The sequence below is a fragment of the Lepisma saccharinum genome, chromosome 1 (genome assembly GCF_977018435.1).
Source record: "Lepisma saccharinum chromosome 1, izLepSacc3.1, whole genome shotgun sequence".
In the NCBI taxonomy this organism is placed as follows: Eukaryota; Metazoa; Arthropoda; class Insecta; order Zygentoma; family Lepismatidae; genus Lepisma; species Lepisma saccharinum.
The window spans coordinates 20,893,287-20,919,298 of NC_139229.1; the positions used below are offsets into that span (position 1 = coordinate 20,893,287).

The following is a 26,012-nucleotide window of genomic DNA, read 5'->3' on the forward strand; positions in this document are numbered from 1 at the left end:
TACGCCTGATCGTGCTGCAACCGACTTCTCCTTTGCGTTTGGCTGGTGGACGTTGTGTAAGGGGATAAGCGGTATTATCCCGAAGCGTGTCTCGAAAGCAATGCTCCGTTGTGCTATTTCTAGCGGGATTCAATACAGACGATCCAGCCCAGTGCTTTCGACGTCGCCACCGAAGTTCTCCGGTTCAAGTCCCGGCCTGGCCGTGGGTGTCCCTTCATCAATTTCATCTTACCATTACTCATCCAGATCGTCGCGATTAACAACGCGGAACGACTAACGAAAATACAATTTAAGAAATGAATGTTCGTTGAGCATTATGCGAAAGCGTTTGAATCTCGTGTTAGGTCTTTTGCTCCAGATTTTTGATGCTGAAAAAAAAAAAAAAAAAAAAAAGGTGAGGATCTGCCAAAGGAAAAAAAGCAGACTCTGATTCAGGACTGCATGTACAACCAACATCATGTTCACCTCCGTGGCGGAGTGGTTAGCACCACGCACTACGGCGCTAGGGGTCCCTGGTTCGAAGCCCGGTCTGGGAATGGGTGTTCCTTGTGAATGGCTCAGTGTCATAATATCATCATCGACGCGCAGGCCTTCCCGGTGGCGTTGGGGTAGCGACGCTTTGTAACCTAGGGGTCACGGGTTCGATACCTGGTGAAGGCACTTAGTGGCTCAGGTGAGTTTGATTGAATTTGTGTTTTAAGTTCACTTTATGCACAGTAAGGCTAATCGGGACTCATTTCCTACAGTTTAAAGTAGTATCCGAACCACTATGTGCCTCCACCAGGTATCGAACCCGGGACCACATAGTGACTCAGATCCCACATTAAACTGTAGGTCCAGTCCCGATTAGCCGTATTGTGCATAAAGTGGACTTAAAACTTAATAAAACTCAAACTCATCGACGCGATTAGCCGAAAGCGAAGTAAAATAAACTAAATCAATAATCAATCTTTTATGTTCCGTTCTTCTTAATAGAGCCGCGGTGGTCTAGTCGGTAAGACGTCTGACTGCCATGCGGACATCCGGGTTCGATTCCCTGGGTGGGTAATCTAAGGTCGGAATTTTTTCGGCCTTGTCCCCGCATATAGTGGCTCTACGGCTCACCCAGCGTGGTCAATCAATGAGTACCTGGGGCAATCCGGCGGGGTAAAGGCGGCCGGAGCGTGGTGCTGATGGCATCACCCCTACAGATGGCCGAAATCGAGAATATGTGGGGCCCTACCCCCACATTCCCTAAATGTACATTCATGGCACGGTGCTATATGCACCACGAACTGTACCTTTACCTATGTTCTTGAATGAACACTGTTATGTTTCACCGACACGTTCTGCAAAGAAGAAAATACTTGTCAGACATGTCTTTGTTGTCTCGAGCGGTACCGCTACGCAACTTTCCGAAAGATATCTCGTGAAAATAATTTGGTTTGATTTTTGTTTTCAGATCGCGAACATTGTCGCTCCAACTTTTTTTACCTTTCGTCTTTTGTTTTGCGCTTGAGTTCTCTTCGTGGGCAACTTTGTTGCGGTGCGCGGGCGCAATATTGCCAAAGTTTATATTAAAAGAGATTCCCGTGAGTTGCCTGTAGAGGCTGGGGGTGGGGGCTTGGTAGGAGGAAGGGAACTTCTGCTGCTGGATGGCGTTTCATAAACTCATCCGTTCCAGGCAGCTGCATGCCTTCCTTCTGAAAGGAATTTCCTGATACAGCCATTCCCCGCCCTTCTCGTCAATTCTGTATTGCGAAATGTGAATACATTAAAGCTGGTTTTGATCGGCGTGGTAATGGACTCGCATTCGGTGGATCGTTGGTTCAAACCCGAAACAGGCTGTTCCGTAGTTTTGCTCTCAGTCGCTTCAAACGTCTCACTATGAACATCTTCCTACCCCCAGTAGAGTCTCGATAATGCGATGTTCCGTATCAGAGGCAAAACTGCTGTAGTCTTGGTTCCGTTCATTTCGAATTATCGGAACGTGATTTGATTCTTGTCTCTTTTGGTAATCGCGACGATGAGGATAAGTCATGATATGAAATTGATTAAGGGAGACACTCAAAGAACACTCATGTCCTGGCCGAGATTCGTACCGGAATCCGTGACGTCGAAACACGCAGTGATAACCACTGCGCCATGGAGCTCGGCCTGAAAAGGAGAGAGGAGGTGCTCTCTCGAAACATAGTGTGAGATTAAACATAGTTAAAAGCCCTAGATAATGAATAATATTCAATTAATATCGCATGCTAATCAACACAAGAACTTGTGAGATAGTTACACGTAAAATACATTCAAAGGAACAGATAAATTTAGTATTTTTCTGTGTTTGGTGCACTACCTGACAATGCTTGTCGCAGCAACAAATTATACAAGTATTTCCATGCGTGGAGATGTATATGCAGTGTGTTTCAAAAGTCTCGCAACCCAAAGTTTGAAAATTTATATCATGAAAACCGTAAGAGATATTTACACCGGGTTTTCTTCATTATAAAGCCTCATCCATTGAGATAATTTTCAATGCTTAACTTTATCAGTTTAATCCATACATGAAATTATATAAATTAATAACTGGTGGAAGACAGCGTTAAAAGTTTTCCAGAAATGCACTTTTGAGTGAGAAAAATACATAAGAAATTATCGAAGGATCATAACTAGACGTCTGATTACTGATGACATGCCAATATGTGCAGCATTTGATGGATTTATGACTGGCTATTTTGTGAGTTGAGTGAAAAAGTGCCATTTTAGGGACATGTCTCCGTAGCTGGCAACACCAGCAGGTCGAAATTTTGGTTGTGTGATTTTTGAAACACACTGTAGAAGCAATTAGTTGTGGGGATTATACAGGAAGAGGGAACTGACTTTTTTTTCCAGGAGTGTTAATTTTCCTAACGTGGAATTCCTTTACCCACACAGACATATAATGGCAACAGATTTATCAGCTTAGACGGGGAAACGATGCGCTTTTTATTCGCCTTGCGTGCGCTGGGTGGTCAATCGGAGATGTCGTGCTGGACACGGAAACTTTTCCTCCGTTTCCGGTTCATTCGAAGGATCCGGAGTCTTTATCTCGAGAGGAGTTACACTGGCAGGAAGGGTGGGGGTGGGGGTTGGGGGAGAAACACGCGACTCGCCTCCCAAATGATCCACGGCTTGAAAGAGTCTGCTTGAAATTCACATCAAGGGTCGGGTAATTAACGTCAAGCTAGTTAGCAGGGAAACGGCCGCGGCTTGTTAAAAAACATTAGGAACTGCCGACGACGCTTAAATCTTCCTTTCGCTAGCGGAGCGGGGATGGCCTCTTCTCTCGCCGCTGGAAGGAATGGCATGCTTGAGAAACATTTCCAGCTTATTGCGCTAACGACCTCGTACTATATTCTGATATCAGGGTGTCTATCGGTCTGGAAATCCTGGAAATGTCATGGAAATTCACTGTGTTTCTGGAGAAATCAACATTTTTGTTGTAGTGCACTTAAAGTAGGTTTGTGAACAATGAAAAAAAGAACATGCAAGTATTTTTTTTATTGTGGACAAACTGTATTTTTCTTTGATATACCTGGTCCTCCCCGATGGTGCGTAGTAGCGTCGTCGCCTTGTAATCAAGGAGTCCCGGGTTCGATACCCGGTGGAGGCACATAGTGGTTCGGATCCCACTTTAAACTGTAAGTCCAGTCCCGATTAGCCGTACTGTGCATAAAGTGGACTTAAAACACCAAATCAATCTTTGATATACCGAGTACACTATGTAGCCAAAAGTCACCGGACACCCAAGTGAACGTGGCAATAATGTCATGGTCTGGAGCTGTTTTTCCTGGTTTGGTCTCGGGCCATTAGTTTTGGTCAATGGCAACATGAACAGTGGTGGTGATGAGGACATTTTAGGCAATAGCATGCTGTTCACACTGTGGCAACAGTTTGGAATGGACACTTTTCTCTATCAGCACGATATTGTCCTTGCCCATAAAGCAGGGTCCATTGCATCAGGGTTTGAGGACAATCAGGTGGATGTGCTTAGCTGTATAGTGTATTGCCAGTAGTTACATTAGAAATTCCACATTGAGACGACGTGGTATCTGCATTTTCATTTATCTTACCACATTCATTTATGATACGTTCCTTCAGGTGATTCGTATTATTACCTATGTGTCCATACTTTTGTGTCACCCTGTAGTTTACACTACAGAATGAAGCATGTAGATTAAGTTTTTACTGTAGTTTCAGTAATGTGTGAAACCCCGGGCGAGTGCTCCTGTTGTCCCTTCCCCGGGCTGGATCTTCCAAGTCCGTCAGCTTCAAGTGTGGCATAGTCGGTTCAAGCAAGAGCTATGCAACACGTAATTATTGCAAACGATAACGTTTGCATAATGTCGGAGCGCTCATTGCTGATGCATCATTTGTTGTGACAGTGTTGGTAAGCGACAGACCGAGATTTTATGATGCATGTAAACAAGCTTGTTGGTTGCAATTATGGCTCGACAGGACAGTGGTTGTCTCTCTCTCCCCTGCAGGGAGGATCATCATGGCGAATGAACGGTGTCTACTTTCGACACAGCCGCATATATGTAAACTTAGTACCTAAACTTAATAAAAATATGTACTGAAGAATGATACTGGAATGTAACCAAAGTATGAGAGCAATAATTTTAAAATAGGTAAGTCAGTAAGTACGTCACAAACGTTTATTTAAAAAATACTAAGTGAGATACTGACTTGTAAACAGTTTTTATTTTTCAACATAATCTCCACCAACATTGATACACTTATCCCATCGCTTTATCAGTCCCCCAAGACTTGTTGCATAGATGTTTTTGACCTTCTGTCCCAGCCACAGTCGCACCTGACGTTCAACATCTTCATCATCTGCGAAATGTTTTCCGCCACCGTGCGCACGCTTTTCGGAAATTCAAATGATCATGCATTATGCTGTAGGCTAAACCATGAGAACACCCTATTGCAGTTGCTATGCTGCCTATCGTTACCAGTCTGTCAGCTCGAAGCATTCCCTTCACCTGTCCCTTCTCCACAAGTCGTCATTTTTAAACTGAGGTGCTCAAGCCTGCGTCTGCTATCTAGCGACTGCTAACTGAATATCATGAAGTTGGATTGTGCTGCCATCGAGTGACACCTTCCGGAACTACTTTTTGGTATTTTCGGCTATCCCATATCACTTTGTGATCTATTTACCGACTTCCCCTCTTAGCGTTGATGTTCGTTGTGGAAAATAAACACGAGGCGCACTTCTTGCTTCTAATATTCTGAGGGCTAGGGCCTGCCGAGCAGCTTTTTCGTTGGGTAACGCGTCGAGTCCATTCGCCGCTGTTTTTTTTTTGGGGGGGGCAGGGTCGGGCTTTGGAGACTGAAGTACGCTATTTCACTTCCTCTTTTCAAGTAGCTTCCCAATTGTCCTCACTATGCTAGGTCAAGACTGAAATCTTGGTGCTTTATATTATGCATGCATAAGCTAATCGGGACTGGACCTACAGTTTAAGGTGGACTCCAAAGCACTATGTCTCTCCACCGGGTATCGAACCGGATCTCCTTGATTACGATGCGAGGCGACAGAATTACCACTACGCCATCAGGGAGGCTAAAAAAATAAATAAAAAATACCCGCCTTCAAATCCCAACGACCCGAATCACAGTGCAAACTACGCATCCAGTCCCGATTGAGCTAGTCTGTGCAAAAAGTGCCTTACGCGCCGCGTCTGCAAGTGTAACTTCGAACACTCGGGGAGAAAGTTCCGGCCAGGGTGTGGTTCTTGAGGAAATGTACTTTTGAGAGCTTTTCGGTTTAATCCTTCCCGGAGGAACAGCAGGCGGCGGCAACTGGCACTGAAATGGAAGCCGCAATCTGTCCACCATCGGGGTTCTCTTGGTTGGGGCAATAATTAAGTAGCTGTGTAGCCTCCGAGTTTAAAGGAACGGTCTGGGGAGTTATTTCGTGTGCCTCCATGCTGCCATGGTCTCCAGCTACAACGGGCATTCTTATCCTTCTTAGCAATGTTGCCATATGTGGAATAAATGCACTGGAAATTCAATATTGTGAATTCTCTTCCGCGGTCTCTTGCATCGAAAGAGAAACACAAGATTTCTTGAAAATAATAATCCTTAACACATATATTGAAGCTAAACTTGGATGGAACCTTCAAGATTTTGGAAGATATTATCTCATTCTCGATTGACTTGGAGTATTCTTGATATGTGGAATGCCACAGACAGCACCGGTAAAACTTTGAGGTGACGAGGGTAGGCAGAGATAACGTGTCAAGCCAATAGACGTATAAGATTAGTCCATCCCTGTCCCAGGATAGAGGCTCCAAATCCGCCCTTGATATGAAGTTGCTTGCCTCGTCAGTGGTGCTCAATCCCTCACAATTCAGGCTCAATCAGTTAGTAATTCATTATCGGTGTTATAAAGTACAGAGTTCATTCAATGAGGCACGTTAAAATTGTACAACTTACGTGCAAATAGCAAGGTAAATCATTAAGTGTAAACACTGTATCATATGTAAGTTAAACCATTTACTACATTAGAGCTTGTGGCGTAAGTAAAACTAAACCTACAATAACACATCAATATACTATATATATATGTATTTGAATGAAAAGAGAATGGCGAATAGAGAAGGTTACATAATGCATAATACTCAGTACGTAATACATAATAATCAGTACAGCGCGCTACAAATCTAGGAGTCCCGGTTTCGAATCCCGACCTGGGCATGGGTTTTCTTTGTGAGTGTTCTTTTATGAATTCCATGGTATCATCACTTATCCTCTTCTTCGCGATTAGCCAAAAGTGGCAGAAAAGCGAAGTAAAATAAACCAAACCAATCAATCAGTCGTTTTGTACTCTTCGAGAACAAATTTATCAATTAAAAACCCGAAATTCGAGGTTCAAAGTACTTAATTCCAATAAAAGTATTCTTTGTACGTGTCTGCTTACGTGCATGAACCATATCACCCATCTAGCTTTGTCCTATTACATAGCCGTGCGATGGATGATGTTGATAATTTATAAGCGTACGGAAAATTGGGCAACCAGCATATGGCAACACTGCTTCTCAGCGACGCATTTCGCCGTAGAGCAGGATTTTAGTGGATCTTTTCCGTCCCGTAAGCTCCAGGCGGCATTCCAGTCTCGCTGGAAGTGAATTGTCTCAACCTTTCAGTCCTCCGTTTTGTGACTCTTCAAGTAATGTTCTCGTGTGTGGTAACCTGTTGCACTTAAAGAGCACTGACGCGTCACCGCAATCCTCAGACGCTCCACAAGTGCAGTATAGGGTCACCAGATCACTGTAAGAAAAAAGTAGGGAACACTAGCCCCAAATGTGGGATTTAAAGTCAAAATTTATGACACCGTCATTCACAGTAACAGGGATGGAAAGTGGTCTGGCTTTTTTTATCTTGGTCTGTAATTTATCAGTTTTTCGGGAGCAGAATCTTTTGCTACAGCTCTGGTGCTCTGGTATGAAAAATTATTTTTTTCGCACCTGTAGACAGAAACGTTCATTTATTCGTATTTAGGGAATATTTTTGCTATCTTCGACTCAAGTTATTTTCAGATTTGTGATCATAATTATTTTAAATATTCATGGACATCCCATAACATATTCCACTAATGTGTTTTCTTTTCATGGCTTCGATTTGTAATTTAAAATTTTTGTTATTCCGTTTGAGCTACACGGGACGACACCCCTGCCGACCTCAGTGGCTGAGTGGTTAACACACCGCGGTTTGCCACCAAGCGTTGTGGGTTCGAATCCCGGCCTGATCATGTGAGTATCTCTTCATCAATTACCTCATATCATCGCTCATCCTTATCGTCAAAATTTGCCAAAAATGGCAGGAAAGCGACGATAAGTGACAAAAGTCAAATCAATTCGAATGCCTACTTCCCACTGAGAGAAATTGTTTTCCAGTTCAATTAAAATAAGACATTGTTTTTTATAGTTTTCCTAACCTATTAATAGCTATTTTTGTACAGACAAAGTAGGCCAATTATAGAATAGTTTCTTGGCCATTTGTTTTCCTTCTGAAAATTTTGTTTCTTCCCTGCTTCCTAATGTTATTCATCATGTTTACAGTGTATTAATCTTCTTGGGTGCAAAATAAAAACATAGAGTACAATTATGAAAATCCTGTCCTGTCTCCATAAAAAATATTAGTTTTGTGTTTGTAAAAGTGTTTGTTGTCACTGGCTATGTGGATGTTGGATGCTGGATAAAAAAAACCCAGTTTCACTGTTCAGATGTTATTTTCATCGATATGCTATATTAAAATTGTTAAGTAAATAGTCAGTATTTAGGTTTTTGGTCAATTCTTGTGGCATTTTTGTCAATTAAGTCAGTAATTTTTAATCTTAGACTATTTTCCGTGCAATGTGAAATGGATGTAATTTCGATTAAAAAATAATAATTTTTAAAATGATTTCTCTAGTAAAAAGAAACAGGCTTACAATTAATGACACTACTAAGTGTGTTTTCAAGAAAGCTCGGTGAAACTAATCTTACTCAGGTTTCCAGTTTTGGTCATAATGTAATTATCAATCACTGAACAGTTAATATATTTGAAACTGTACTGAACCAATACCAAACATTTTAGAGATCCTATGTGAAATTTATCTATAGTATGCTTTCCTAAATCTATATGAGAGTACTAAATCATCTCAGAAGATAAATGCTTTCTCAATGATTTTTCTTAATGTAATTTATATGATGTTAAAAGTGTAGGACATTTAAGATTTGTTTAATTTTTTTTTCCGGGCGCCTGCCGTAAGACTGAAATGTAGACTAGTGTTGTGTTCTCAATGGATGAAAGAGAACCATGATCTGTGAGCTAACAACAACAATGCATATCTATTTTAAGAAATGGGTTTAGAGTTTTTAGACCCACTTTATGCACAGATAGACAAATCGAGACTGGACCTATCGTTAAAGTAAAAGTCGAACCACTATGTGCCTCCACCGTGTATAGAACCCTGGAGCCCTTGATTCCAAGGCCTCGGCGTTACTAATAAGCCATCAGGGAGACCCTCTTGTGGAGAAATCTTGTTGATTTGTAACATGATAAAACATTACAATAACATGGCCTGATGTTCTTGTAATTGCAGCACTGTCTTTGACAGAGAACAAGAAAGTCACTGCGCATGCGCAAATGGCGACCGTGGCGGTTATAAGCGTAAACAAAACTTACTTTCCGAATATCCCTTCTACATATATTTATGTACCCAGGTGTATTTCTGTAGAATTTGTTTAGTTCTTCCGAACGTTAGATACTTTCGGGAAAAAGTTGCTGGGAAGCCTTTGTAAAACACACACACACTTAGATTAAATCATCATCACAAGCCAAGAACTGTAGTAGCCAGAAATATGAAACTGCATACACAAATATTGTTTGAGACACGAGTCATATCGATAAATCTGCCCGCGTGAAAAGCTTGAAAAATCTCGGCAAAAGTTTTATTTCTAAAATGAATTGTCCGGGACGAAATAATATCCAGAATATGTTCAGGAGTGAGAAGTAAGGTAGATGGCACCATAGGTTGGTGTCAATTAAATGTAAAAGATAGTATATTGCGCGATACCACCGATCCTATTCTATGTATGTTGGGTTCGCGAATTGCGGGCTATTAAAATACTACATTTCGGGGCAACATCTTCTATTTCTGCAATTTATCCGCGATTACCAGGGCCGTAATTCGCGTGCTTCTGCAGCGTAATTTATTAAGGTAGTAAATCTTGATTTTAAACTCTCCCCGGCTTCTTAAATTTCTGGAAGAAACGGGATGAATTGGTGAAATACTTTCCCCAGCGGTGATAAATCCCTGGTTCGTCCTTGAGACGCTGTTTCTTAAAGAGAACGAACGTCTGGAGTTTCGAAATGATTTCGGGGAGATACCTAACGCTCATATGGCGCTGGAACCTCATCTAGGATAGTCATCGTTGGTTGTCTGGTATTTCTGATTCCAGCTTAAATTGTTTTGATCATTGCTTATTTTTTCTTTTGATGTTGAATGTTTCCTATTTGTTTGTACAGGGTGAGCCAAAAGTGAGGTTACATTGCAGAATGGCCACCACGGTCGCCTGACCTAACACTCCTGGATTTTTACTTGCGTTGACACGTAAAGGTCATCGTGTACGCCAAGAAAACTAATAGCCTCAGCCACTTGAAAGAAAGTATCACAGACGCCATCTCCCAAAGCACTTCCACCACACTAGCATTGAAGCATGCATTCAAGCAGATGTTGCGCACACTGAACACATACTGTAACCGTAACATGTCAGTAATGTGCACGTATTTGTTTTCCTATGTTACCTAATTGACTCACCCTGTATTTATATTAATTCGTCCTCTTTTTCTACCTCGTTATGTTAAACGTAACGATGGAAATTAAACAAATGATAACGCACTCTTGCCCAGAATTTGAACCCGGAACGCCACCTTCCGATCAATGCGTCTCGGGTTCGATTCCCTGTGGAGGCACATTGCTCCAGAACTTACTTTAAACTGTAGGTCCAGTCTTTATTAGCCTATCTGAGCACATGTGATCTTGATTGATTGAGTGTTTAAGTCCACTTTATGCACAGTAAGGCTAATCGGGACTGGACCTACAGTTTAAAGTGGGATCCGAACCACTATGTACCTCCACCGGGTAACGAACCCGGGACCCCTTGATTACAAGGCAACGACGCTACCACTGCGCCATCGGGGAGGCCTCACAGGTGATCTTAACCCAGCCAATAACATGTAACACCAACAGCGACCAAGGTGGCTCGTAATCATTAAATGGTGTTTATTGGGCTCTATGAAAGAGAACAATATATATACTGATGGTGAAGCTCGTACGAAAGGAAATGTAATATGTTAACTGTAAACACACTTAAATTTCTCGTGATTTAAAATTCAATGATTTTTATAGGCAAAAATAGCAAACATTTTGTGTATAATAATAAACAAAATACTAATCATGCTAAGTGCTAAATAGTGTCGTTATGATTGAGCTGTGAATAAACATGGCAGCTGATATTTTGCAAACTGTCATTAAAAAATGCCGGAATTCAGCTAAAAAGACTACAAAATTATTTTAAGTTACAATTACTATATAGTACATCCAGAATGTTTATTTTCACTGGAAGATAAGTTACTGAAATAATTATAGTTTCATTAACACCATCAACACATATTTCCATAGTAGCTACATTCACATACTATACAATATCAGAAACAGAAAAATGTATATTTACATATACAGTAGAGTCTCGTTTATCCGACCTTCTCTTATCCGACATTCCGTATTATCCGACATACCACCGGAAAAAATCATCAATCGGCAACAAGAACTGTAAGTTCATTTTTCCAGTTAATTTTTTCTGTATTGTTGTAAAACATGATTACTGTATTAGGTTCGTAATGTGTAAAATTATAGCATTAGTTTTACGTTTAGTAGGCTTTTTCTTAACATCTCCCTATTATCCGACATTTTCGCTTATCCGACGTTCTGCCAGCCCGTTTATGTCGGATAAGCGAGACTCTACTGTAATTTTTATTTGCTTTAATCAAACTGTTCAAATATTTCATCTGTCTCCCCGATGGCGCAGTGTTTCTTGTCGTCGCCTTGTAATCAAGCGGTCCCGAGTTCGAAACCCCGTGGAGGCACAAATGGTACGGATCCCACTTTAAACTGTAGGTCCAGTCCCGATTAGCCTTACTGTGGATCAAGTGAACTTAAAACATCAAATGAAACAAAAACAAATCAAATATTTTATAGGCCGTTTACCGGAAATAGCCTTTGTATATAAAAAAAGATATATCTACCGGTCAGGAGCGTATATTCCAGGCTATCTGCGAAGCGTGAATCCTAGAAAGTAAAATACTGAAGAACAATCGATTAGAAACTGTGAATTAAGCTGATTTCCAAAAGAAGAAAATGGCAATACTAAAGTTGGCAACCTGAATTATTAGGAGTTGGCAACCTGAATTTTTAGGAGTTGGCAACCTGAATTATTAGGAGTTGGCAACCTGAATTATTAGGAGTTGGCAACCTTAATTATTAGGAGTTGGCAACCTGAATTTTTAGGAGTTGGCAACCTGAATTTTTAGGAGTTGGCAACCTGAATTTTTAGGAGTTGGCAACCTGCATCCTTAGGGGTTGGCAACCTGAATTATTAGGAGTTGGCAACCTGAATTATTAGGAGTTGGCAACCTGAATTATTAGGAGTTGGCAACCTGAATTATTAGGAGTTGGCAACCTTAATTATTAGGAGTTGGCAACCTGAATTTTTAGGAGTTGGCAACCTGAATTTTTAGGAGTTGGCAACCTGCATCCTTAGGGGTTGGCAACCTGCATCCTTAGGGGTTGGCAACCCGATTTCTTAGAAGTTGGCAACCTGATTTCTTAGAAGTTGGCAACCTGATTTCTTAGAAGTTGGCAACCTGAATTTTTATAAGTTTGCAACCTGACTACCGTTGAGATGGCAATGTGGTTTCCTTGAAGACGTCAAGAATGAGCCTAGTCTTCTCGCTTCCTGCATAGCCTAGGACCAGGTGTCATAGTGAGCTACTCCAGGTCTTTCACTCAGCATACGCCACTGCTACCGGTATATCTATGGTGCCAGAAAACATGCAAGCAATTTTAAGCGTGTTTTTGTTTTAAATTTTAAAAATATTCAATTTAAATAAATAATATCATCAAAAATGTTTTTTTTTTTTTTTAAATAAAAATGATTATTTTCATCCACCCTGATAGCGACGAAGAGTAATACTGGAGACTAATCTTACAGGAAAAACACAATACAAATTTCAGTTATTAAAATCTGTTCTCACGAAGAAACGAACTTCGGTCTTGTAATCTACAAGACGATCACATTAACTGCTTCACTAAGTGAGGGTCCGACCAAGGAATAAAACGAGGGAGGCCTACGAAAAGCGTTGACTGTTGATATTTCTCCAGGGTAAAATGGGTTCATAGAATGGGTTAATGGGTGCGAAGGAAATGTGCACATTCCAGGAGTCGTATCACCACGCAACCAGCAACCAAGTAACACATCTCTTTTAACGGGATCCAAACTGCCATGTGGGGAAAATGCTGCAGGCCGTTGCCAAGGTTACCAAATTATTACGCTTGCTATGCATTGCTTTTTAAAACAAGAAACGCCTGCGTACTCCGTACAATATGATCTATTTTGTACTTTGTGCTGGTATGTTGCCAAGCAGCTTGCTATCAAAATTCTTCCCAAAAAGCAATTCAGGAAGGTTATGAGTTCTCGAGGCAAAGTAGCTGAGGAGATTCTGTTTGAACTTTCGTAGGTGAAATTGTGCTTTTGTTTCAGACATGTTTTATTTGTATTTTTTAGAAAAGTAAATGGCTTCGCTTAGATGATCTTTATACGATGAAACTCGAAATGAAGAATCGAGTAGTGTATATTGCTATACTCTGTCCCGGGTATCTCTGGAGCAAGCAAACGAAAACAAGTCACTGTGCAAGTAGTGACTCGTGAGGGCTCGACCAAGAACCCGTGAGAGAGGAAGTGAGTTCATGGAGAAAGAAACTGTGCATTCCACGAAAAATTGTCCTATTCCATGTAAATAACAAAATTAATTAATTATTGGTTTTAATTGCATTAATGTTTAAATACTTGTAAATGAATATAATTTGCATATTTCACCAACAAAAATTATTAGCATCCGTAGCAAATATATGCTTCACAGACAAATGAAGTCAAACTTTACTATATTACCTAACACATTTTCTTTGTTTTTCATGCATTCGCGCTGTCATCATACTCAAGGTTTTTTTTTATCCCGTTTCTTAGCAGACACCACAAATTTCATTCTGAATATTTTAATTCAATCTCATGTCTAGAACTTTACATTTTGTGTGTGAAATGTCACACACGTAACGTTCGAATGCACAAACGTGCCTTCAGCTACCAGCCGTTTGCAGCAGCGCACGACTTTGCTCCGCCTCTCACTTTCTCCCCTTCTCTCCGTTCTGCACGACTTTGCTTTACAGATTCCCGAGACGGAATGTAGGTAGGGTGCCATGTGGTCGTTTTAGCACTTGAAGCCTGGGTGCGAGTGGCACATCTTGAATCGTCCTATCGGTAGCATGGATCCCGGTGAGACGCTGACGTCATCTCAATCCAGTACCAATCGCTCACACTCGTGCGCACGCTTTACTCTTCAACAAGGCTCGCTTGCCTGGAACTTGCTCAGCAAGCTGGAGACGTTGTGAACATAGCTTTACTTTTGACAGGACTTTGTGTACTGACAAATTGAGGTGTTCAAGGAACTTGACCAGTTTTGTACTGGTGATTTTTTTTTTAAAAATGTTAAAAATGTTTAAATGTTTACTGCTTTAAGCATGCCCTGTCTCAGAATGTGATCAGTTTAGAAATGAAATAAAATTAGGGCTTAGCCGATCCCACCATTTGCTGATACCGATAGCATGACCGGTCCCAACCGATACTGATACATGCATAATTCCAGTTTAAAATAACAAAGGCTAGTTAGCGAGTCACAAAACTCACTACATCACATTCTATTAATGGCATTAAATTACTCCCAAATTGTTCTCATGTAGCATTATACCTCGTTAGAATGTCTTGTGACATTTTATGTGAACTTATTTCTACCCCCGGAGGATGAAAGAAAAAGAAGAAGAAGAAGTTTTTCAGTGTTGCAATCCTTTTTAAAGTGTTGCAATTAAACCGAAAATTCAACTTACAGTTACCGATACCGATACCACTTGTATCGACTCAGTCCTAAATGAAATACATTGATACTAGTAACAACGCGTTAATGTTGATTGATTGATTCGATTTATTGTACTTCGCAATGGCCTCCCCGATGGCGTAGTGGTAACTTCGTCGCCTTGTAATCAAGGGGCTCTGGGTTCGGTTCCTGGTGGAGGCACATTGCACAGTGGTTGGGATCCCACTTTAAACGGCAGGTCCCAGTCCCGATTAGCCTATCTGTGCATAAAGTGGACAAATGTAAATTCAATTCAATTTTATTTCGCTTTTATGCTAATTTATCTCACGCGCAGCCAAATGGTTAGCGCTCTCGCTTTCGGCGCGAGCGATCTTGGGTTCGACTCCTGGCGAGTACCCCAAAATGTCGGATTTTGACCTATTATCGTGAGGATGCTTGGGAAGCTACTTGAAGAGAAGTAGCAGCTAGCTCCTTTCTCCAAAGCCAGAAAACCGCGGGTGTGGGACTCGATGCGCTGACCACGCGCTACCCAATAAAACAGTCGCTAAACAGGCCCTGACTCTCAGAGGAGCGTTGGGTTTAGTTTTTCGTTTCTGTCACTTTTGGCCAATCACGAAGAATAGGATGAAATAGTTGAAGGGATGATCACAAAGACGCATGGATAGACGATTATAGTGGCTGCGAGTCCAGACGCCATAGCCTCGTTAGTCTACAAAATGCAGTCGAAGTGAAGTTGACACGACTGTCGTCTGGAAAGGCTACTCCTTACAGAAAATGTTTAATTTAAATGTTTAAACACGTAAAAACAGAGACAAGATTCAAAATTTTAGATCATTTATTTTTAACGTACCCGTAACGGCTTCGAACCAGCACTCCTACTAATGCAAAGCCACTGCCTTCCCTAGTTTTCCTGAGTGGTTGTTTACAAGTTTGAACTGAAAAAGCAAATAAAATTACTCGTTCGTAGATATATCAAGGAAACGCGGTTATATATTGACAGATAAAATGAACAAATATTCACTTACAGAAACCGGAAGTCCTAGGAGGCGGAAGAAACGCCTGGGACACGATCTTGGGACATTTGAGAGGCAAATGAATTCAATGATCTCCCCCATTCGTTAGGTCCGATCCCGGGAACGAGGTAACGTAGGGAGCGAACGGGGCATCCATTATTTTTTATTGCCGGTAACCTTCTCCCCCATTCTGGCTACCGCAGTGACGTCGCCGAGAGATGAACGCTGGGAAACAAACCGTCAAGTAATTTGCACCGTCAACGAAATGATTTGTCAAGCTCCTGACGAGTAATTTATTGCACGGGGACAATTAGCCGGGGGAAAAGAGGACTCATCTGCTTTACGCGGGGCGGTAACAGCCTTCATCTCTTGTTACCAGGTCTTAATGCCCCCATCCTTCCATCTGTGCTTCTCTTCTCTTCAGAAACTACGTCAAATGCACGATAAGTTGGCAACACTTTTGCTTGATTTGGTTTATTTCACTTCGTTTTTCTGCCAATTTTGTCTAACCGCGAAGGTGAGTGATGGTATGATGAAACTGGTGAAGCGACACTCACAAAATCACACATGCCACGATTCTAACCGGGAACGTTTCCCACTTAAACGACGAAAGTACCGTCAAGGGCGTCCAGAAAGGGGCAAACTGGAAATTGCCCCTCCCTCGATATTAATTTTTACCTCATAAGTGAGGCTCGGAACTTAATGACCTGAAAATTATCAACAGGGACCTAAGCTGACCCACGAAAATCTTCTGTAAAGTTACTTGTAGACAGTGTAGTAAAATGCTTCGAGTTTCTCATAAACGTGAGAGTCACATCCTTGTGAAAGTATTTGAATAATTTGATACAGCTGGATGTTTAGTAATTTACTATTGAAATTAATAGGAAAAGCGTGGATTTTATTTTTAAACTTGAACTCTACAATTTAAGGGTGAATGCTCTCTGTTCCCCAACTTAAGTTGAAGAAAAATGATTTTTCATTTAACAAGTTTCTAAATACGAACAAAATCCACTAAAACGGCCGTGGAGTGAAATGCAAACATACTGAAAAATACTAATGACCGAGAAGAACATTAATAGTAATTTTCTATTATTAATTGATAATAACAATTCTGATATCATTTATATTATTACTAAAAACTAAAGAAACTAAACTTCGTGGCGCAACAGCTCTTTTAGAGCTAAGACTTGCCAAGTGGCTTTTTGATTGGTTGACGCGTGGTCAGCACATCAAAGTCCTATTTTGTGGATAACAGGAAGGTTAAAGAAAACACCCTTACGTTTTTCTTACCCATTATGTAGGTAGGCTTCTTGGCCGCACAATGTTGATATTTTCCACAGAATGAGTCCTGCTTGAGTTTGTTGATTTACGATTTGAGAGTCACTCGGATATTTTCCTATATTTTGTAGAAGAGGAGAGGGAAGCGAACTGGATATGTATCCTAAGTGTAATACAACTTTCGGCCAATAAATCTAGTATTTTGATCAGACTTACCATTACTAACAACAGTTGAGCTTGGTGATTTTCCATAGCTCCAACACAACAGATATAATGCCTAAATCACACGAGGCTCGATTTCCTGCTGGATTTTCCAGTTGGACTTGTAATAGTGGGGTGCTAGTTTTCACCTCACACGATACTTGTTACCATACTTGTCGGTATACTTCTTTTACCACAAAGCATTGCACATAGCAGACAAAGCTAAAACGATGGACGAGCGATTTGTAGAACGCTGTAGTTGAATAGCTATCCTGTTATTAAAAATTAAAATAAAAACTGATTGGCTGCTCAACAGAATCTAGCAGAGAAAGTCAGTTGCAATTAGAACACGGTTTAGTCATCAAAACCAGTCTAGCAGTCAGCGTGACAGCCATCTTTTCCAGCCAGGTAGCCAGTTTGACGCCAATACTGGAAATCCAGTTCCGTGTGATTCGGCCTTAATTTTGATTTCCCAGTACCGAGGAAGTTCTTCAACGTGTCCGTGGTAAGATGCTCATAATTTTACTTCCATAAAGTCACCCTGTTAGGATGGAGTCGCCATGATCAATAAAGAAGACCGTCATATGATTTGGCAGAGCCATCTTCAAGTTATCCACACCCTTCCACCATTTCCACGGTAGTCTGGGGGTGCGAAATCTACTTCTTCGTCCCCTCGGGAGTCTTAGGACATCGTGTGTCATTGGTGATATGTGAACTTCCCCCCCTCTCTAATCAGCGAAGTATCACATCAGATTTCACTCGGCAGCGCAGGGGCTAGGTGGGTGTAATCCCTAGTGTTGATCGGAAGACAGCGAAAGGTTCCTCTGTTCCTTAATGATCGCCTATCTGTCTTTTGATGGCCTCGTTTAGCGACACGTAAAACTGCCAGACGCATTCAAGAAGGACTTTTGTCACACCCGTAACTGCCTTAGAGTCTTCCGCCTTATCTGCCGGGGGTTTTCTGCCAGCTAAGATGAATGGTGCTTGCTCATGTTAATTGAGGTACGTTTCTCAAATGTCTTTTCTTTTTTCTCTTTTTTCCGTGGACAAGAGAAACGTATCTCGAGACTGAGGATGCATTGTCAAGTTTCTGTTCCGAGGTTCGATGCTATACTTTCTGGCCGAATGATCAGCACTATTCTTTTTCATGCTTTATGCAAAGCCTCGACGCTAGACTTTGACGGGATTCTGTGCCAAATCTCGACCATATGCTTTGTCAGAATTCTGTGCCCAGGTTCGAAGCTATTCGTGTCTAGAATTAGGTTTCGTCGAGGCTTAATCCTATGCTTTGTTAAGACTCCGTCAGGTCTCGGCGCTATGCTTCATCAACTCTATCGAGGCTTGATGCTGTGCTTTGTCAACTCAGTATTGAAGCTTGACGCTGTACATTGTCAAGACACTGCATTGAGGCTCGACGTTATGCTTTGTGTACTCTGTATCGAGGCTCGACGTTATGCTTTGTCAATACTCTGTATCGAGGCTCGACGTTATGCTTTGTTAATACTCTGTATCGAGTCTCGATGTTATGCTTTGTCAATACTCTGTATCGAGGCTTGACGCTATATGCTTTGTCAATGCTGTCGAGGCTCGACGCTATGCTTTGTCAAGACTCTGAATGGAGGCTCGAAGCTATCCCCCCTTCATGAAATGCCCTTTAAAACTTGTTCGAAAACCTTACTGACACATGTATTTGAAAGAAAGAGGGATCCAGTTAGCAGGGAAAAACTGAATGTCTGTTTCCTTCAGGTGCTCCCGACAAGCGACAAGATGCTAAGAGTTTTTGTCTTCCCTTGCAGGATGGAGAAGTAAACTCGGAGAGCGAGGAAGAGCGGTGGCAATCTATCTTCGCCGCCGTCACAGACCGGGAACTCCGCCTCTACAGTTCGGCGCCCTGGAGCCTGGAAGCGTGGCTGTCTCCGAGGGAGATCTGCCCTCTCCTCTCCACCAGGTACCGTGTACTTTCCCTCACAGTTTCCACACTATATATTTTCAGTTTCTCGTGTACGCTGCGTGGCTGGCTTGGAGGGGCGGCTGAGCCTATTTCCCTGTGAGATAGTGCCTACTCTTCTTACCTGCCCCTTTTAGATATGTAAGTTTGTTTCCATTGTTAAATTTGAATCAATTGTTCAGCGCTCAATCCAGTCCAGTACAAAAATAGCAGTCGCTCGTCGCCCGCTTGTGCAAGATGAGATGCCGGTGGTCCCTGGAGAGCATATTTAGAGAATGCTGCCAACATTATACCGATAGAATTCCTCCTCTAAATTAACGAAATTCCATGATTTCGACCCTAACCCAATTCTCTGTTTGGGGCTAATATTGAAATCTGTGTCACTTATGTTACAAAGATGACAAGAGAAGGATAATAATGCCTTGCTCGTGGAAGTGTAACTGACAACGAATTCGATGAAGAATTGTTTGAACTTTTTTAACCACCACTGTACCTGTGCGTGTTAGAGCCACTGTGGCCTAGTCTGTATAGCGTTTGACTGCTTCCCAGCGTTTGGAACAGAAGTATTAGACTAACGGGCTCCCTGCCTTCACAGCAGAACCTAAACATTATCGCTAGGGTCCGGATAGTTATGCACTTAAAATACCTAAAATATGTCTGAAAATAAGCACCAAAAAGGTGAAAAATATGCAAAGAAATATGCATTTTTGAAAACACCTTACCCTTTTCTTAGATTTTTCTTTCAGTTACCGCAAAAGCCCTACATGTAAACAGATGTTTTTTTTCAGCCCATACGATTTAACATGTAATCAAAGGGTCCCTGGTTCGATACGCGGAAGAGTCACATAGTGGACACTAAACTGTAAGTCCAGTCCCTATTAGCCATACTGTGCATAAAGTGGACTTAAAACACCAACTCAATCAATCAATATGAAAAATTCTTCCACACATTCTTATACTTTACACAACTGTTTTATAAATGAAAGTAAAAATCGAACTCTTTATATATATCATGATTACACTTGATTGCACCATGATATCTCAAATTTTCAACCTTGAAACTCCTGTTTTCTGCAAGAATATTTTATACCCAGAAACTCGCTCTACTGCACAAGATACAATTGGACAATATTTTAAGGCTACAATATATGTCATGTCAAGTTCAACATCATTTATAGACAGTTCATTGCATTGATGTATTTTCTCTCTCAAAAAAGAGTAGTTGTTGAGTGTTCCCATGAGCAGGACGAAAGAAGTCTTGTCTCCTAAAAACAATATTTAAGATATGCATTGCATTTGCATAACTATCCGGGTCCTAATTATCACAAACATTTCCATCATCAAAGGTACAGTTCGAGATGAAAATAACAAAAGAGGGCAGCACATCCGAGTTTAAAGTGAAGAGCGATGATGGAACATGCTTCGTCTGCAATATTCTTCGCTTGCTTAGAAACTTCCTTCCTTAAAAAGGGAGAAGAAACAGCTCGTTTCCTAAGATTCCAGAACATGAAGAGGAAGAAGAAATGGGTTATCTACGATGAAAACTACAATCCTTTTTCTGTGCTCTCGTGAATTATATAAGTTTGCTCTTTTTTATGTAAAAAAAGAAACAAAGCAAAGCAGGCTGTTGGGAAGAAAGATTTCTTTATCGGAGCTGGTAATTAAATAAGGAAAGAAAGAAGACGTCGCTCCTAGAAGAGAAAAGGGTTATCTCGTAGAATGATCTAAAAATAAGACAGAGGAAAGAGAGGAATTGCCTGAGGAACAAAAATGTCTATTTCCCTGAGAGACAAAGAAGAAGAAAATGGATTCTTGGTACAAAGACACACCTCCTTGCTTAATATCATGTCTGCCAGTGACGTTCATGGAACAGAATGACCACCTCAGGAGTTTACCCAGTCTTTTCTTTCAGTGTATTATTTGTTCGGTGAAGAAATATATTTGATGTGGTTAAACTAATATGAAATTATGAGTTGTTTGCTTATTGAATCTCGCTTATGTATAACATCAGGTTAAATTCTGCTGGGAAGAAGGGATGGGACCAAACAAAAGGGCTTTAAAATCGAACGAGGCACTGCTGGTTTTGGCACAGATAGCAACGCAACTTTTTTCTGCCTGGGGTGACAGAATTACAGCGGAACAGCTCAAGCTGTCATAGTCAGCCCCAGTTACGATCAAATCATCGTGTATATTCACATGTCTGAGGCTCGTATATTTTCTAAAAGAAAAAAGACTCTGTTGCAGAGATTCCAGTGGTGTTTTCTTACTGTATTGTTCACTAGGAAACTACACTTTTGGAGAGATTCCGATGGTGTTTTCTTACTGTATTTTTCAGTACGAAACTACACTTTTGGAGACATTCCCGTGTTATTTTCTTGCTGTATTTTCCATTAGGAAACTACACCTTTGGAGAGATTCCTATGGCGCTTTCTTACTGTATTTTCCATTAGGAAACTACACTTTTGGAGAGTTTCCCGTATGTTTTCTTACTGTATTTTCCTGTAGGAGACTGCACTTTTGTAGAGATTCCTGTGGTGTTTATTTATTGTATTTTCCAGTAGGAAACTCCACTTTTATCTTGTTTTCCTACTGTATTTTCCAATAGGAAACTACACTCTTGGATAGACCCTCGTGGTGTTTCCTTACTGTATTTTCCAAAAGACAATAACGTAAGGGGCCCAAATTTCGTCCCCTTCAGTTTATTGGTCCTGCCGCTAAGAACGCTATCGGCGCCAGCACGTGTGTGTAGGGGAAGGCAAACAGGGCCAGTTGTGAACTTTTAGTGATCCAGGAAGCTCCTGTTCCGGGTTTACGAAGATTTTCGTTTTCTTGGCAAGATGAGTTATTGCAATATCATAATTACAAGTCCTTTACGTCTAGTCTAATGTAATCGTTGTTTTATATTATCTGCATTTCATCGGCTTGGGTATTTTGCCAATGTAGCTAAGGATGTGTGAGGTTCACTTGCTGAGAATGCGTTAGTTTGAAGGTTGTTTTGTTCCTAATTTCGTCCCCTCATATTTTTTCGTTTTTGATTAAAACGGGCCCTGCGAACATGGGATCTTAAAGAAATAATGATAAGGTTATTAATTTTTTTAAGTAAACCTAATATTCTTTCTGAATGTTGATAAATTTCTGTTTTTAATTTTCTATACCTATAAAATTTTGTATCAATTCACTACATCCCACTAATTGTGTTCATTTTTGTAATGTTTTTTTGCAAATAATAGGGATATTATTAAAGCTGGCCGCGGTGGCTCAGTCGATAACGGGTTCGATCCCCGGCTGGTTCAAATCCGGGAACTTTTCTAACGTTGGAAGCGGCCCCGGCGTCCACCCAGCGTCGAATAACATGGGTACCTGGGCGAAACCCTGGGGGGTAAAGGCGGTCAGGGGCGTGATGCTGATCACATCACCCCCACTCACGACCGGATCAAGAAAGTGTGGGGCGTTACCCCCACACCCCCTATACGCCTTCATGGCGTGGTGCTAAGCACAGGGGAGCACTTTACCTTTTTTTATTATTAAAGCTGACAAAAAAACATTGAAAAATCGTAATTACTTCATTCTTTGGGAACTTTTTAGGAGGGACGATATTAGGAACACCTTTTTTTGGTTTTACCGAGAACATGTACTTTTGAATTTAATTTATTTTGCTACTAGAAAATTATTTTACAGGCGATTTGGCTTGGTTTTCAGGTAAAGTGATAGTTAACGAAGGTGAAGTCAAATTTCAGAGTTGGTACGTAATTTAATACGGTCACCAGGTACGAAAATGTGTTAAGGGGACGAAATTTTGCCCCCCCTCTCTTCTTACACTATTGCAGATACTATGAAGATGTTTTCTTGTATTTTCCAGAAAGAAAGTATACGATAGTAGAGACACTTATGGTCGACCAGAGATTGTTCGCCTACCCCCCTTCCCCCTCACACACACACACTGGTGCCGAAACTGTTTCATTCCCTTGTGGCCTATTTGAGCCAAAACTGAACTTGAAACAAACTTTGGCCACAGATAAGGATACATAAGCTGTGCTTTGGCAAGACTTAAGACATCTGTCTGGTACTTGAGTTGAGTTCCCTTTATATACAGTAAGGCTAATCGGGACTGGAGCTACAGTTTAAAGTGGGATCCGAACCCCTATGTACCTCCATTCTATCAGGTAGGTGGTGACAGGTTTTTTTAACAAATTTAAAAACAAAAACGAAATTCCTGAACCTTCTCCACCGTCTACATTTTGCATGTAGCTACACCCCCCATCCCCTTCCTCATCACCAGTACGATATTCGTCTGCAAAACCCATCTAAGATTCTCCCCCAATTTCGTAGGTGATTTTTCAATCTATATGAAGTCACTGGAACAAGTTTTGGGAGTGCTTTGGTTTTCATTCTGGGGATATCTGGTCTCTTCGGTGATGTAAAACAAAGTCATTCTTAATCGAAGAAATCGGCGAAATGGCTTTTCCAGAGTTCTACAATTAGGAGCATCGTCTGATGAAGTTTGTCTAATGGGATTTCCAAAAGTTATTTCTTTCCTTTCTTAGATGCTAAGAATGGTCTCAGCTCGTTGGGTTGAGCTTACCACATTTATGATATGAATGTGAATTTTTAGTTTTGACTCGAACCTTCGACACAGTATTATTATTATTATTATTATTATTATTATTATTATTATTATAGTGGGAGGCTGACTGGTTCGATTCCTGAAGGTGGGATTTTTCAAGCACCCTTCATGGAACGGTTCTAGGGTGCTCTAATAAATGGGCACCGGGAGAAGATGGTTGGAGCGTGGTGCTGATAACATCACCTCCAGAAATGTCCCATGTCGTGAATCCCCTCATAAGCTTTCACAGCCTGTTGCAATGTTTGCAAACACCTTACTTTCGCTTCACGTCACTTAAATCGCGAAATTCATATTGAAGATGACTTTGTTCTTCGCTGCTGCCGATTCTTGAAAAAGTGCCTGTTGTCATTCACTTATCAATTTATCGGATTATGAATCTTACAATGTAATTTGGCACATTGCAATTTCATTATTTGAAGATACTTCTTAAAATACAGGGGGTGTACACAAAGTGTGCGACACCTTTCAGTGTTGAATAATATCAGCCTAGACGTAGATACAAGCGAAGTATTGGTATTAATCGACAGAAAACTCAAAAAATGTATTTCTTTCTTTCCATATCACAAGTTTGTCCATAGACTAGGCTACCAGGAAAATTTTACTGTAATTGAAGAAAATGGAAAGACTGCAGGAGAACGCTCAAGCTGTGTGCTGGTTTCTAGAAACAAAATCGGTGACACAAACGGAGATAAACTTCACAACACGGGGTGTAAGGGGTGACCTTCCACGTAGTACACCCAATTGTCAACCTCACTTCCACGTAATACACCCTGGACTGCATTTTGCAGACGAACGAGGCTCTGGCGACTGGCTCTGACCAGTATAATTCTGTGTTTTGTCCTGTGTCGTGTCCTTAAGTGTGCTGAGTGCCTCTTTACAGCCTCAGCTTTTAACGGAAGTCAGAATATTTTAGTTACGACATGACATTACAGTTATGTTTATTTTAGTTCTGTTAACCTAAGTCAGAATAGTTTAGTCTTCCAACGTTACAGTTATGTTATTAGTTACATTGTAGTTCAGGTAAGAGGCCGGATCCCGTATAAAGTGACGGGTGCAAAATAGCATAGCCTAAGTGCTGACGCACCCAAAATTTTAAATTAAAAAAAAAATCAACTTCAGAACATATTAGCACAATCCTTCACTGAAGAAAATGGACTTTAGAAACGGGGAGTGTCCCAGTACAAGCATTGAAGGTGAATGCGTCAGGTTCTTTGGCCCCCGAGGTCACCCGACACAATCCCATAGGATTTTTTTTTCTCTGGGAACATGTGACAGACATTGTTTACAAGACAAAAGCGATGATGAACTGGAAGCCAGAATAAAGAACTCGATAGCCACTGTGGATGTCGACATGCCGACCCGAACGTGGAAAAAAATCGATTATCGTCTTGACATTCTCCGTGTGACAAAATTAGCACATAAAATAAAGTACTAATACAGGACATAAAACTTTTTGAGTGTATCCATCTATCGTTGCCACCAGTTAATTTGTATCTTCATTAGTTTCTGATTTATTAATATTTAAAATGTGTCAGAGACTGTGTGTACACCCTGTGTAATAATATTGAAAACTTAATTTAGTATAAGTACTGCCAGGAACCTAAAAAAGCATGTGAGAAATGCAGGGTGCGAAATCCTGGGGGGGACGGGGGATTTCCCCCCACCAACAATCTTGGCCTCAAAAATCCCCCCACCAAAAAAAATCCGGGGGAGGAGAGTTTTTGTTACAACAAAAGATCAGGAATAATTTTAATTTCAAATATAATTTACTACGAATAATATCGAAAACACACAAATTAGTGTGGTTGTGAGTGTCCAATCCTTCTCTCTCTCAAGAGATCTAATCAATATCTATGCCAATATGCACAATAAAAGTAAAACAAGAATGCAAGACAGTAATAATTATGAAATCTAATTGATTTGCATTAACATAAAGCAAAAACTAATTAAAAGCTTACATATAATAAAAACACTTCAACTATTTCATAATTTATTAACATCCTTAACTAGTAATAAAGGAATTAATTTGCCAGTTTATGATATCTGATATATAAAGGTAACAAATTGATTTCTTTATTTATAATTAATAATAATAACAATATATTTTTAATTTAGTATTTTTGTACTTTTAATAACATTATAAATATATTTATCGTATAATTTATACATATGTTTGTGTGGAGAGGGGGTTGTAGATTAAGATCTTTCTCCCCCACCAGTCTTCAATGATTTCGCACCCTGGAAA

The 26,012-nt window shown here is 40.7% G+C and overlaps 1 protein-coding gene across 2 annotated transcripts in view; it reads left to right on the forward strand.

Moving 5' to 3' along the window:
- Syn1 (Syntrophin-like 1) overlaps positions 1–26,012 on the forward strand; it is a 316,756-nt gene that overhangs the window by 267,705 nt on the left and 23,039 nt on the right. For both annotated transcript variants that reach the window (XM_083129446.1, XM_083129447.1), the window contains exon 4: positions 18,992–19,143. In XM_083129446.1, the coding sequence (XP_082985572.1) occupies positions 18,992–19,143 (152 nt within the window). The remainder of the gene's footprint in view (positions 1–18,991; positions 19,144–26,012) is intronic.